The following is a 14,443-nucleotide window of genomic DNA, read 5'->3' as shown; positions in this document are numbered from 1 at the left end:
CCCGGCACAGCCTGGCCCACTCCAGGGGCTGTAGGCCACTGCCTGGCTTGGCCCGGGCCACCCATCCCATGGCCACCCACAGCTTGTCCAGGCAGCGGACCAGCAGAGACACGGCCACCTGCTGCAGCACAGCTCGCAGCAGCAGTCCCAACACCTTGGTGTTCTCCCGGTGGAAGTCGGCCAGGCCGTAGTAGGCCCACTGGGCCACGGAGAGCAGAGCCAGGCCGGCCTCCCACCGCAGGAGCCGCAGGACGCAGCAGGGGGCCCTATGGATCAGGGTGGCGAGCAGCTGAAGGCCCCAGCTCTGCGCGACGGTCAGCGGCTGCCACAAGGCCCGTTGGAGGGGCAGCAGCACCTCCACGCACAGCTTCCTGGCCAGGATGAGGGTGAGCCCCCCACCCACCTGTAGGCTGCTACAGCACAGGAGGCAGAGGCCCAGCATGCAGACCGAGAGGCAGTGGGAGGCCACACTTGCCAGGGCTGCCTGCAGCCCCAGCAGTGGGGTGTGGAATTTCACCAGACCGGGTCCACACAGGAGCAGGAGCAGGAACAAGAGCTGCCAAGCGCCCCTGGCCAGCAGGCTCCCGCTCTTCGGGGCATCACCCCGGCAGCTGGCGGTGGACGAACTGGGAGTGGGGGCCTTCATGACCCAGAGGCTCTGTGCCCAGGCTCCCGCCCCAGGGGCATGGGGCTGTGCTCATGCCACAAGCTGGTATTAACTGACCCTCTGGCCCAAATGCCCTGTCATCCTGCCCAGGTGGTTATGCAACAATCAATGACAGCACAAAAGATCAGGATGTGAGCTTGTGTCAAAGAGGGGGAATTATTGCTTCAACGGACCAGGGAGAAAGCCTCGGAAAGTGAAACTGTGATGTTCTAGCTTGGGTCGCTTGTCTTCATGCCCTTATCCTGTGCTGTGGCTGGCAAGGGGGCTGAGCATGTGGGAGCAGAGGACAGTCTCGGCTGACACGAAGCTTCCAGTGTGGTAAGGGAGATGGACATCGAAACACCCTCACGACAAACCGGCCTCTCTCAGCTCCTCTTAGCCTCCCGCTTCCACATCTGCTCCTCCTCGGGTCCTCCCCATCTTCCACCGTGGTGACCGCACCTCGGGTTTTACGTGGCAGCAGAGAATACCTGCCCTTTGGGTATTTGAGCAAAACTTTGGACCCTTTTCTGTTCCTTGGTAAAAGTTCTATTTTGAAATACAGTATTGAGGAAGGACGACTTGTGAATAAAATCAATCCATTTCTTTCCAGACGTTGGATTTTATCTTTGGATTAAACCAACAGTCTCAGATCAGGTAACCCAAACTCCTTGTTTGGGCTTCTTGTAAACAGCTCTCACAGATCAGATCGGTGTGTTGCCAGGAGTTCAGTGGTGTGCACGGAGCGTGCACAGCCATTGCGCGTCCACTGTGCGATGATGTCAGGGCGTCATCGGCTGCATCCTATTTCGGCCCCTTTAGGAGAACCCTGTCTCCCCAGAGAAATTTCTTTCAAGCCTTATTTCAGGCACAGTGGACTCCTTCTGGCCACTGGTTTGTTTTGATCATGTGGGTATTATGAATTGTGTTGCTAATCACATTTATCTTTATTTGGCTGCACAGAGGCTTGGACCGAAATGGGAGGACTATTCTGGCATAAACAGAGTTCTGTAATGTGTGTTTTGGCTATGATCCCTCTCTGACTTCATTTTATTTCCCTTCCCTCACTTCCTTACTTCTTTCTTCTTGAGTTGCATACATCTTGGTATGTAGCCTTAGATGTGTTCTTGAAAGGAAAAAGAATACAGTTAACCCCTGACTGAATCCACACCTACATATATAAATTAGTCATGTTGTTACTGCCATGGAGCTGATTCCGACTCCTAGGGGCCCTGTGGACAGCAGAGCGGAACCCCGCTCAGCCTTTTTGCACCATCTTCTTGCCTTCCAGTGCTTTATCAGGCAACGCTCCACTGCTGTTTGTAGGATTTCCATGGCCAATTTTTTGGAAGTGGGTGGCCAAGTCCTTCTTGCTAGTCTGCCTTAGTCTGGAAGCTCCGATGAAACCTGTCCACCGTGAGTGACCCTGCTGCTATTTGAAATCCCAACAGCAGAGCTTTCAGCATCACAGCAACACGCAGCCGCCACAGTATGACCACCGACAGAGGGGTGGTGTGGTTCCCTGCCTGAGAAATGGATCCGGGACGTGGCAGTGAGAGCGCCGGATCTTAACCACTAGACACCCGGGCTGGCTTATCCTTTCTAAAAGTCACACTCTCTACCCAATATTCTAAGATGGACATCCTCACTCCTGCCCTCCCTGCTTCCTCTCCCCTTAGCCACCTCCAACGACACGTACAAACAGTCTCCTGATCCCTCCATCCTCCATATCTCCTGATTCTGCTCCCTCATGTCCACCTTTAGCGCCCTCTTCCAGGTCACCCACGCTGATGGCTAGCATGGAATAGGGAAAACCTTACCCCCACCTTCTGGCTGGCCTCTCCCAATCCATGGTGTCATTCTTAGGCAGAGCCGGTTCAGCACACATTTGTTGAATAAACGAACAAATGCCTCTTTTGACAGATGGGGAAACTGAGGCCCAAGGCAATATCCCAGTGAGCGATATGCACAAGTGGCATGACTATGCATGTCCCTTGATGGTCTCCTTCCTTGTGCCTGGAAAGAGGGAATTCCTTTTAAGGGGAACAGTTTGTCCAGGACCTCTAGCGACATTGTTTGTTAAGTCTTTCCTAATCCTCATCACAATACTAAATAGTCTTAATTGGTCTGCGATGACGGCCATCTTGTTCCCCTGCGTCTTTCCACAGTCCGGTGCAGCACCTGGCACAGAGCAGGCCTTCCATAAGAATTTCAGGATGTGACTCAGGATCCCAGAGCTTCTTTTCCAGCAAAGGGGTTACTGAACCCCGAGTCTGAGGTCATGAAAACCCAACCTAAAGTCAGTCAGATTTGAGCTCTGTCCTTCATCGTGTGACTTTTGTCAAATTATTTCCTTTTGGCCTAAAACTTAAGTTTTCTCTGTAAGAGGGGACAATACAGGTCATAGTCCCTTGTCTGCAATTCTGAAATCAAAAAATTTCTTTTTTTTTTAAATCTTTTTATTTTATTTTTTTTCCTTTTTCTCCCCAAAGCCCCCGGGTACATAGTTGTATATTCTTTGTTGTGGGTCCTTCTAGTTGTGGCATGTGGGATGCTGCCTCAGCGTGGTTTGATGAGCAGTGCCATGTCCTCGCCCAGGACTCGAACCAACGAAACACTGGGCCGCCTGCAGTGGAGCGCGTGAACTTAACCACTCAGCCATGGGGCCAGCTAAAAAACTTCTTAAGTGATTTGATGACAAAAACCAAAATGACCTGAATTTTTTAGGCAGCTAAGGCAGCCTTGAACTGATGTGAGGCTATTTATATTTATCCCACTCCATGTGAATATTCATGTTTCTTTACAGAATTAATTAATGTGTTTCAATAAAGGGTTTTGGGAGGATTACATAATGTACAGTATGTGCACCATATTGCACGATATTATCTAAAACCTGAAAAATGCTGAATTTGGAAACACATCTGGCCCCAAACGTTTCCAACAAGGGCCTGAGGACCTATCACTGCTGCCCCTGAGGAATCGTGTGAAGATTAAACGGGAGATGGTGTGAGCAATGCCAGGCCCAGAATCAAAGAGCAGGAGGGGGTGGGATGGAGGTGGAGGGTGAGATATGGGGCAGAACGTGTGTGCTCACTTGCCTGCAGCGAAGAGGCTGGTACCCAGTCAGGGCAGGGCCTTGGGTGCCAGCCACAGGAGTTAATGCTTAATCCTGAGGAAGCGACAGGGGGCCGGGGAGGGCGGAGGGGAGGGAAGTAACAAGATGAGATTATTTTCTTAGAAAGATTTGGAGGGGCAAGCCTGGAGGCAGGGAGAGCACTTAGGAGCCTCCTGGGTCACTGGGAGTCCAGGCAGAGATCAGCAAGGGCCCTTCATGCAGAAGGTCTGGGAGGCAGGGAGAACCAGGTTCTGTGAGGCTGGGCAGCTGGACCCACGCCCCTGTTACTGTGCAAAGGGCATGACCTGCTTGGCCAAGACAAAAGCCAGTCTGTCAAGAGGCAAGATAGGGGCAGAGAATGGGGCCAGCCCTGTGGCCACGTGCTCTGCTTCTGCAGCTGAGGGTTTCACTGGTTCGGATCCCGGGCATGGACCCAGCACTGCTCACCAGGCTGTGCTGAGGTGGCGTCCCACATGCCACAACTAGAAGGACCTGCAACTAGAATATATAGCTATGTACTGAGGGGCTTTGGGGAGAAGAAGAAGAAGAAAAAAAAAAAGACTGGCAACAGATGTTAGCTCTGGTGCCAATCTTTAAAGAAAAAAAAAAGATGGCGGCAGACAAAGGGCATTCTATTAAGTGATGAGCTAACTGATCAGAAGACGGTGGACCAGCGTCCTAAAAAACCACGTTAAATGGGTACAGAATCTTGAAGCAGTCATATACAGCTAGCGGGCTACAGAGGAGGGGGTCAGGAATGTTGACCCCTGGCTTGCACACTGGGAGTCACCACACCAGACCTTTCAGCTGCCCTGGATGATGGATACCAGTACAGAATCTCTGTCCAGGGGTCATTACATTCTTAAGGAACTCAAAAGAACAAAGTTGTCATCTTATTGCAGCTGGGCTGTGCACATCAAGCAGGGGCCATAAAATCTACAGAGCATGTGTATCTCCTGGAGGGTGCATAGCCAGCTGGGTTAATCAGAGGTCACTCAAAGTTACAATATGGCTTCCTCTCTATAATATGGCTTCCTCTCTATAATATGGCTTCCCTTATGTCAACCTCGTGTTGAGCTGGTATCACCCCAGGTTCAAAGACGCTCAGGACCAAGCGCGAGCCACCAGGGCCACAGCAGCTGGATACCGGGAGGAATGGCCGGGATGGAGCTTGAGGGACGGTCCCGAAATCAAGATGCGTTACACGCAAGTTGGCGTCTGGAAGCACCTCTTGGTTGGGAGCCAGGAAACCAGAGCTTCAGTCTTTTCTCTCCAATTTACAGCAGGTGGGAGCGGCGCAACTCTTTCCAATTCAACGTGCCTGCAAAATGGCAATAACGCTCATCCACTGTGGGGGATGAAAATGGGACACCACGTGTGAAAGCCCACAACAGGGTTATTCAATCCCAGAGGGGACTGCATTTCAAATGAAGAGAAGCGACGCAGCCAGCTTCCTTAAGCGCAACGGCGTGTTTCATTCAATTTGGCCGCTGCCCAGCGCCGTGGGTTTCTTGCATTCTAATTCTCTGCCTGCATTTCGTGGCTCTTCACTAAGTTTGAACCCAGCTGCTCGCCGTAGAGTCTCTCCTTCCCGCCTCCGGAGCTGACGCCCGGCTGGGAACTAGCGCTAGGCGGGGACGGGCGTGCGTGGAAGGGGCGCCATGTCCCCGCCCCCCGACCCGACGTCCGCCGCGGGCGCGCGCTCGCACGCCGGAAGGGGCGGAGCCAGGCTGGGCTTTATATATCAGGGGCCGTGAGTCAGCCGACCTCTACCGGGGGATTGTGACAGGAGGATGGTACGTGTGGATATGGCGGCTTCCGCCTTGTCTCCAGTGGCGGCACGGCTGAATCGGTGGTGCATCGCCGCCATCTCGGCTCGCCGGGCGCTGGGGGCCTGCTCTAGGAGCACGGGGGCCTCTGCGGCATCCGCAGTCAGGCCTATTTTCTGGAAACGCTGGAGGCGTGTGGTTGGCCTTGAGCTTGCCGGTCGGCCCAGCGAGAGGCCTTGGGGCGGGAGCTGAGCGGGCGGGCCGGGTCCCGATAGTTTTTACGCCTTGGGTTGTTTCTGAGTCCCGCCCTCACCAGTTTGGAGCTAGTGGGGATCGGAGTCCGTGAGCACCTGGGCCGGGAGGACCTGGCGCGGGGGCCCTGGCGGTGCTGTTGCCGAACCGGGAGGTGCGGATGTCAGAGCAGCAGGCGGGTGGGGGCCTCGGGCCGGTTGGTCGGGCCTCGTTAAGAAAAGACAGAGACGGTTGGTGCAGCTCCTCGGGCCTGTAGAGTTCCGCAGCCGCAGGTGATGAGCTTATTGACGGGCGGACAGAGACTCTGTGCTGATTGTCACGTTCTGATGTGGCTGTCGCGCTCCGGGGGCCTGCGCGCCTCATCTGAGCTCCGCTCGGAGCGGGAGGCGCCTATAGTACCTTCATCGTTACCCAGCCGTGGTCCAGAGGCGCTTTTGTGGTCATTGTCCCTATCTTGCTTTCCTAAAGGCACCTGCTGAGCAAATTTTGGTGCCAGCACCTGGTGTGCCCTCGTGTTTAGAGGAAAAAACCGATGGCTCGTTTTCCTAAATTATGAAGTGCAGATTTGAGCTCAAGGTTCAGGTGAAACTCAGTTGGGTGCTGCTTTCTGGGCGTGTGATCCTGCAAAAAGTGCACCGAATCCAGGCTGAAAGCCTGTGACCTGGGTTGCTGGGTCTCGGTTCAGCATCACCGGAGTCCGTTTAGTACCCAGGCAGCTGGGATTCAAGTGAGAGCTGCTGAAACGTTTGGGTGCTGACGGTGGCCCTTTTCTCCTAGTCTCACAGGAAGTTCTCCGCCCCCAGGCACGGGTCCCTGGGCTTCTTGCCTCGGAAACGCAGCAGCCGGCACCGCGGCAAGGTGAAGAGTTTCCCCAAGGATGACGCTTCGAAGCCGGTGCACCTCACGGCCTTCCTTGGCTACAAGGCCGGCATGACCCACATCGTGCGTGAGGTCGATAGGCCCGGATCCAGTACGTAGGAGCTGCATTCTCCAACCTGGAGGCGCGGGGTCGGAGTGGAGGGTGGGACTGGCTAGGTGGGGCAAAGCTGTCAGAAGAGGACAGACTCCTAAGAGATGAACAGAAGCTTTGACGGGGGTGGAAATAATAATATATTTTAGGACTAACTAATATTCCTGAGGTTCAGATGCCTGGCACTGCTTGCCTTGGGCAGAGGCCTGTGATGAAGTCAGAGCACGATGTAAGTTTGTCGAGAGCCACAGCAGAGAAGTATGCTGACTTGGGCTCACCCTCTGAGACTCAGATAGAAACTATTGACATGTTGCTGGCAGCACTGAGCTGCCAGCCTCACCTAAAAACTCGAGGTATTGAAGCACAGTCGATCACGGGAGGTACTGTTATCACCGCACTGTACTTCGTTAGTACTCAGATCGTCTGGGTAATAAGAAATTTGTTTGCATGTGGAGATTTCTCTGATAGAACTGAAGCCAGACTTACTTGGCTGATGAGGGTCCAGATATTTTTGATTGCGTTAGAGCTGTAAGTGCGTGCACACTGAGAACGATGCAGTAAGGACGGTCCTTGGGGCCAGCTTGCTGATAAATGGGCTTCTGCAGACTTACCTGTTACCTGAAGCGCGTTGCCTTGCTGGCCTCAAAGGGCACTTCACCTTTTTGTACAAAACGTCGTAACCCCTTATTGGGGTCTCTAGTCAGCCCGCTGAGGTCTGAGTCCCTGCTTGCTTTGCAGAGGTGAACAAGAAGGAAGTTGTGGAGGCTGTGACCATTGTGGAGACGCCGCCCATGGTGGTTGTGGGCATTGTGGGCTACGTGGAAACCCCTCGGGGCCTCCGTACCTTCAAGACCATCTTTGCTGAGCACATCAGTGATGAGTGCAAAAGGCGCTTCTACAAGAACTGGTAAGGGTGTGGGAGGCGTGCATGCCCTGCAGGGTTAGGGGCTGGAGAGAAGGACGGGCTGTGCAGGGCTTCCTCACTGTAGCAGGGAGGGGCTGTGCTACTGGCAGACTTAGGTGCCTCTTGAGCAGCCACTGGTGTATGGAGTTGGGAGCAGCACCTTGAGGCCTTCCCTCGGTGTGCAGTGTAGTGGGTGTTGTCTGAGGACTCAGTGCTCCATTCTCTTGGCTGCTGGGAAGTGTCGAGTCCTCAGAAGCTGAGAGCAGTGTAATTCCCAGTCCTCCCCAGGTGTGTGGTCTGGTTAATGGTTAAACTGGAGCGAGAATTAGTGTGTATCTGAATGTTGGTGACTTGCATTAATCTTGTGGACCTCTGCTAGCTCCGCTCGGCTCTGCCCGATGAGCTTCATCTAGGCTCCGCTTGCCGGTGGAAAAGGCTCCTTAGAAGCCGGCAATGAGCCCCATCCCCATTTGGTGCCAGCGTGCCTTCCGCTCGCCCCTTGGAGGGGTGATGAAGGCCTGCACCCGGCCCCTCCCCAACTCTGCTCTGCTCCTGAAGGCATAAGTCTAAGAAGAAGGCCTTCACCAAATACTGCAAGAAGTGGCAGGATGAGGACGGCAGGAAGCAGCTGGAGAAGGATTTCAGCAGCATGAAGAAGTACTGCCAGGTCATCCGTGTCATCGCCCACACCCAGGTGAGCGCCCGCCCGTGCCTTCCCGTCAACACAGGTGACTGCCTACATGGTCACGTGTGGCTTTGGCTATCAAGTGCTACCTTTTGGGGGTGTCTCGCTTATCTTCTGAGTTGATTCTGAGTTCAAACTGATTTTGTGTCAAGCCTCAGGATTGTAGGGAATGGGAAGACGGGGTCAGGTTCCTGGAACTTATTTCCTAGTTGGAGGAGGTGGGCCAGCGAACAGCCCGGGGGTGGTTAGAAGTTACACAGCCACACGGTCCAGCCACTGCCCTGCCCTTTAGGCCTGCCTTCCTGGGCCAGGTTAGGGACAGTGGGGACAGTGGCTTGAGAATCCATCCAGTGCCTCCACGTTGGCGGGTTGGTTTTTCTGTTGCCAGCAGAGGGCACTGTGTCCCGTTGGCTCTTAATTAGGAAAACTGTGCCCTGTTTTAGAAAAACTGGTGGCTCGTGATTAACGTCAAGTGCCTGACAACAGTCAGTAGGAAGCACTGGGCCACGCGTAGCGAGACACTTTGTTAGATTAATTTTCTTTTCTAACCTTTGCCGCTTTGCTCGGCTGTGGTGCTGCCCTGCTCCCAAATGTAAGTGGCTTGTAGATAGTTACAGAGCAAGGTCGATGGCCGACGGGGGGGCGGCTAGGGCAGTGCCCAGGGGAAGTGGCCGAGAGGACAGTGATGAGCACTGGGCAAGTTGGGCAGGATTTAGTTAAGCTGGCTTGTCTTGATGTGGGCCCTGTGGGTCTGTTAAGGATCAGCTCATCCCAATGGTGATTCAGACATCAGAATTGGAAGATGAATTGTACCTAGAGGAAGGACGTTGATTTTGCCGGTAGGGAAATGCATTTCCCTGACAGGCCCCAGTGTGCGTCCTCCACCGTGGGAGGAGAGCTGGAGCTAAGCTGCCCCCATCCCCCCCAGATGCGCCTGCTCCCTCTGCGCCAGAAGAAGGCGCATCTCATGGAGATCCAGGTGAACGGAGGCACGGTGGCCGAGAAACTGGACTGGGCCCGCGAGAGGCTGGAGCAGCAGGTCCCTGTGAACCAGGTGTTTGGGCAGGACGAGATGATTGATGTCATTGGCGTGACCAAGGGCAAAGGATACAAAGGTGAGCTTTGCGGTGGCCCGGGTCGCTGTGGCTAACCTCTGGGAGAGAAGAAGGTCTCAGGCTGGCTGTTCGATGAGGAGGCTCTGGAATGAGCGCTGGGCACAGCGCCCGAGTCAGACTGCGGAAGCATTCCTAGCTGCCTTCCTTCTGAGAGCAGTTCTGGGGTCCAGTGCCTGGCGTAAGGTGGGGACTGGGGATGCCACACATTGGAACCCTTACTGCTTGCACGCAGCCCATTGTAAAATAAATGTCAAGGGGAACCTGGAGATTTGGCCGGCCCCTGCCGGTGCGAGCTGCGTGAAGGCCTTAAAGTGCACACGTTCCTCTTTGGTTCAGGGCTAAGTCTGTGGCCCATTCTTGTTCCCAGGGTTCTAACTCGAGGTTTGTGTCTGGGCAGGTATTCAACTTGAGTGGAAGTATAAGAGGGGTGGGGAAGGACATGGGGGTTTGAGAGTGACGTGCAGATTCAACCCACCTTTCCCTCAAACGTAGCTGGTCGTTGGGTGTTGGCTGTTCTGTGTATAAGCAGCAGAAATGAACACACTTGAGTCGGGCCTTCACAGCAGGAAGCAGCCTGTGGCGTGAGTGCCAGACACCCAGTAACAGCGTGTTGTTCCAGGGGTCACCAGCCGCTGGCACACCAAGAAGCTGCCCCGCAAGACCCACCGAGGGCTGCGCAAGGTTGCCTGCATTGGGGCCTGGCATCCCGCCCGAGTGGCCTTCTCCGTGGCGCGGGCCGGGCAGAAGGGCTACCATCACCGCACGGAGATCAACAAGAAGGTGAGCTGCCCAGGGCTGTGTCTGGGGGCTTCAGCCTGGGAGGAGACAGACAGTCCCTGTCCCCGCCGCTCCAGCTGGTGGCGGAGCTTTTGGGCGTCACACGGACTTAGTTGCTCATGTCTGATGGGCACAGTTCTGGTCTGTGGGTTATGATTTGTAAGGTGCCATCCTCGAGGGTGGTTCTGGTGCAGTGGACTCTTGGCGTGTGACTGGGGGTGACATGAGGTTTCGTCTCACGTGGGTAGCAGTATCTTTAGTTTAGGCCCAGCCAGCTTTCCTTTGCTCTGAGACTGAATCGCCCTATCACTATGAGGTCCCAGTCGTAGCTGTCTTCCCAGAGTCTTGCAGGCTAGCCCACTGCCAAGAGGGGGCGTTAACTTTTCCTAATGATGTCCCTCCAGCTCACTCTGTCTGGGGACACCTGAGGCTCCTGGCCTGCGCCCTGTCCTGCTTCCTCCTTCCTGAGTATTTACAGTCCTTTCTTTGGTTCAGATCTACAAGATTGGCCAGGGCTACCTCATCAAGGACGGCAAGCTGATCAAGAACAATGCCTCCACTGATTACGACCTGTCTGACAAGAGCATCAACCCTCTGGTGAGTAATGGCAGCTGTCTTCTCAGCTTCTGATGCCTGGGTCTGGCTGGGGGTTCCCCCTCATTCTTTGTGACTCTGCCCTAGGCCCCACTGATGGGGCAGGGAGCCTGGTGCTTTTGGGGCCTGGCTGATTCACAGGGCTTGTAAGCGGCGGGTCTTCAGTCCACTCGCTGGTAAAAGGGGGCTCTCGGGCCAGCTGTTCAGTGATGAGACTCTGGAATGAGCGCTGGGCACAGCGCCCGAGTCAGACTGCGGAAGCATTCCTAGCTGCCTTCCTTCTGAGAACAGCCTGTGTGTTGGGGCTGGGGACCACCTGAACCAAAAGGTCAAATGTGTCTGACTTGTTGCCAGCTCTATCCTGATCTGTGCTGACCTGATGGCCTTGCCTTTTCCCAGGGTGGCTTTGTCCACTACGGTGAAGTGACCAACGACTTTGTCATGCTGAAAGGCTGTGTGGTGGGAACCAAGAAGCGAGTGCTGACCCTTCGCAAGGTGAGGCTGGGGCCCTTCCTGCTGGTGGAGGGTGGCCGCGCCCCAGGACCCTGCAGACAGGAGCTGCTCCCTCCTGTGGAGGACAGGAGAGAAGTTCAGCAGCTGGGGGGCAGGGAGCCGCACGCAGGGCTGAGCTTTGTCAGGGAGAAAGGGGGAGTTCAAAGGAAAAGGAGGGCTTGCCACTCCCTTAGCACCGGCTTTGAAGTCCTGTGAGGAGGAAGTTCCCAGGCTGGCTGGGCCCAGCTGTTTGCTTCAGCTTTTGCGTGTATCCTCATCCGCCTGGCCGCAGAGGGGAGCTCCTTGGGCAGACCCCGTGAGACAGCGGAGGTGTGGGGGAGGGGGCGGCACTGCTGGCTCCAGGGCTGCCAGTGCAGGTCTCACAGGAGAGGCCTGTGAACGAGGAAGATGTGGAGAAAGGCCTGGCCTTTAATCACCTTCTCCTGGCCCACAGTCCCTGCTGGTGCAGACGAAGCGGCGGGCCCTGGAGAAGGTTGACCTCAAGTTCATCGACACCACCTCCAAGTTTGGCCATGGCCGCTTCCAGACTGTGGAGGAGAAGAAAGCATTCATGGTGAGCGCCTCTGCCTTGCTGCTTGTGGGGTGGGGTGGCTCCCAGCTGCTGTCACATGTCAGCCTGCCAACTGCCCCTCTGCTGCTGGTTCAGGAGGAGGCAGCAGGGCTGGCTCTTGGGGTCCCCAGAAGGGCCGCCTTGTGCCTGGGCTCGGGCTGGGGCTCCTGGCCCAGGCCCTCTGATCCACTAAGGCGAGGTTGTTCTTACGTCCTGCTGCCGTCCTCTGCGTCTAGCCTTACTTGCTGCACCTCTCTCCACAGGGACCACTTAAGAAAGACCGAATTGCAAAGGAGGAAGGAGCTTGATGCCAGCAGCAGATCGTGCAGCTGGTGGGGTCCCAATAAAGAGTATTTTCCAGTGACGTCTGCCTCACTTTATCTTTCAGTCCCTGCTGCTTCCACAGGGACCTTGTGCTCCCCGGGGCATGCTGCCCTCAGCCTTTGGGTACCCTGGGCTGCTTTTTGCCTGGCCACTCGCCTCGCCCCTCTCCCTGGAACAGACTAGGTATAGGGGGAGGTAAGCGCCGAGCCTGGGGTGGCGAGTTTGGGCAAAGTGTTTGTCACCTGGGCGAGGCGGCTGGGGCTCTGCTGAAGTTGTGTTTGCAAGCTTGGGTGGTAGCGCTGTGGAGATGGAAGGAGACACGAGGCCTTGCTGTTCCCTGGTGCCTTTGGCATTCCCGGTGGGCATGGCAGGGCACACCCTGGGTCTCAAGTGTACAAATGCTCATGCACATAGGAGCAGGTTCCAGTTCGGGCTTGTCGAGGTTCTTTCGTAACCTGCAGCCAAGTTCAGGTGGGGAGAGGGGGCTGTCATGCAGAAGGCCTGAGCAACACCTGGTGCTAGGACAACACGCTGAAGTGTTTACTTTGAGGAGGGCCCTGGTTGGTTTAGTTTACCCACCCAGTGTCATGCAGCCGAGAACCCGGCCTGCAGAGAGAAAGTTACTTGTCCCAGCTCACCCAGCTGGTGAAGTCACTGGGGCCTGGGTCTGCCCCCATGCCCCTGCAGGAGGTGCCCACCCCATGCTGTGTTGACCAGCGTATGGAGCACCTGTGTGGCTTCCAGGATGCTGGTGAGTGGCTCGGCTGCCTTCTGACCTGCCCTTCAGCCCAATGACTTGGCTCCCTTGTGGTCCCTGGCCATCCAGGTGTGCAAGATGCCCTTGCTGGGACCTTGCCGACCCCCCGTTTATCTCATTCTTGGCCAGGGCTGCTCCCCACGTAAGGTCTGGCTGTATGGCATGTTTCCTCAGCTCCACTGAGCTGAGGGCAGAGACCACAGCTGGAGCCCCTTGGACTGCACCCTGCCCGGCGGTCTGGCAGCTGGCAGGGCCTCCACCAGTGGCATGGACTCAGAAAGGTGGTGATAGAAGTGGACTTGGGTCCCATGTATGTGGCACTGTTAAGGAAAGTTCCTGGTCCAAGTCTCTCTGCTTCTCCCCAAGCATGGCCCCCCACCAGTGGGCTGAGGCCCCATGTCCAAGGTTGGGGCCCAGAGGAGGTTGCTGGAGTTGCGCGTGGGCCTGAGGCAGAGGCAGGGCGAGGTCTGCAGTGCGCTGAGCAGGAGACAGCCTGGGACCTACCCCTGTCTGCCCAGCATTTCTGGAGCCCTTCTGAGCTCTACGGGGTGCAGTGGGCCTCTGTCCACTGCTGGGCTAATGCATAGGCTCCGCACCACCCCGCACTGCCTCCCGCTGGCACCTGGGATCCAGCCCCGAGGGGCTGCAGCTGCACTTCTGGCTGGAGCCACCAGAGGGTGGGAGTGGGCAGCACCCGTTGGGCCCACCCTAGGAACCTCTGCAGGAGGCCCTGGCGCCCAACCAGGGTCTCTTGGGTGCCCCACGGTCCTGGAAGTCAAGCCAACTGCCAGGGGAGGTCAGGACCTGGCCCAAGGCCACCAGGCACCTCTGGCAGATCCGGGCATGGGACCTGGGCCCCAGGCCCCCCCTGGGCTTGTGCCTCTGTAGGAGCCTCTGTCCAGTCAGGTCCTGGGGAGCATGCTGAGCTGGGCAGGGGCCCCACTGCGTCCCCTCACCTGTCCGGGTTGCCCTTGGCCTCTTAAGGTGGGGGCCTCCCCCTCCCCTTAGACCAACCCTGGAGCCGGCTGCCCACCCAGCCTAGGTAGGAAAGGCCTTGCTTCTCTGAGACATACTGCCAGGCCTCTCTCCCTGTCAAGGCCTCCATCCCTTCCTCTGGGATGTGGAGGCCAGAGGACAAAGGCCCCTATAGCAGAAAAGAGGAGTCTGTGCTCCCAGGCTGAGGATGCATGTGTGCGTGCACACATACCACAGATACACCTCTAAGTGACAGGCTGTCCCCATACTTAAATGTCGCCATGCAGGTGACACAAGAAGAAAGCCCTTGTCGGGCAGCGTTGCTTGGCAGGGCTTGAGCCCTAGACTGTTGGCCATCCACATGTCCCCATCCTCCTGGTTTCCTCCTGGCCAGTGAGTGACTTTGGGCACGGCCCAGAACAGTTCCGATCCCCCCTCCTCTGGTGGTGACTTGCCACCTCGGCGGTGGGTGGGGGACCGGATGAGGAAGACACCCC

General features: G+C 56.2%; 1 protein-coding gene and 4 non-coding genes across 6 annotated transcripts; all 5 read left to right on the top strand.

Annotated features, from left to right (window-relative positions):
• Positions 1 to 651: 651 nt before the first annotated feature.
• On the top strand, positions 652 to 12,254 carry RPL3 (ribosomal protein L3). 2 transcript variants are annotated; one of them, XM_070254633.1, is made up of 10 exons: positions 652 to 985; positions 6,560 to 6,752; positions 7,491 to 7,659; positions 8,215 to 8,350; positions 9,270 to 9,456; positions 10,076 to 10,236; positions 10,729 to 10,830; positions 11,227 to 11,322; positions 11,774 to 11,893; positions 12,154 to 12,254. In XM_070254633.1, exons 2-10 carry the CDS (start codon positions 6,713 to 6,715, stop codon positions 12,196 to 12,198), a joined length of 1,056 nt encoding a protein of 351 aa, XP_070110734.1. In that variant the 5' UTR covers positions 652 to 985; positions 6,560 to 6,712; the 3' UTR covers positions 12,199 to 12,254. The 2 variants fall into 2 exon arrangements, with proteins under 2 accessions (XP_070110734.1, XP_005606705.1); XM_005606648.3 differs by lacking the exon at positions 652 to 985 and adding an exon at positions 5,377 to 5,557.
• On the top strand, positions 6,050 to 6,113 carry LOC111771144 (small nucleolar RNA SNORD43). The gene has a single exon (XR_002804811.1). It is a non-coding gene; the product is annotated as a small nucleolar RNA SNORD43 (small nucleolar RNA).
• Positions 8,161 to 8,214, top strand: LOC111771152 (small nucleolar RNA U82P). The gene has a single exon (XR_002804819.1). It is a non-coding gene; the product is annotated as a small nucleolar RNA U82P (small nucleolar RNA).
• Positions 9,521 to 9,614, top strand: LOC111771149 (small nucleolar RNA U83B). Its single transcript, XR_002804816.1, has one exon. It is a non-coding gene; the product is annotated as a small nucleolar RNA U83B (small nucleolar RNA).
• LOC111771147 (small nucleolar RNA U83B) lies at positions 11,026 to 11,119 on the top strand. The gene has a single exon (XR_002804814.1). It is a non-coding gene; the product is annotated as a small nucleolar RNA U83B (small nucleolar RNA).
• Positions 12,255 to 14,443: the final 2,189 nt, after the last annotated feature.

The sequence above is a fragment of the Equus caballus genome, chromosome 28, assembly GCF_041296265.1.
Source record: "Equus caballus isolate H_3958 breed thoroughbred chromosome 28, TB-T2T, whole genome shotgun sequence".
Lineage (NCBI taxonomy): Eukaryota > Metazoa > Chordata > Mammalia > Perissodactyla > Equidae > Equus > Equus caballus.
The sequence above is the reverse complement of the archived record's forward strand: the minus strand, read 5'-3'. Positions and strand labels throughout refer to the sequence as shown.

Coding starts and splice junctions, on each gene's coding strand:
- RPL3 (XM_005606648.3), top strand. Junction 9,457..10,075: donor CAAGGGCAAAGGATACAAAG/GTGAGCTTTGCG, acceptor GTGTTGTTCCAG/GGGTCACCAGCCGCTGGCAC. Junction 11,894..12,153: donor AGGAGAAGAAAGCATTCATG/GTGAGCGCCTCT, acceptor CTCTCTCCACAG/GGACCACTTAAGAAAGACCG.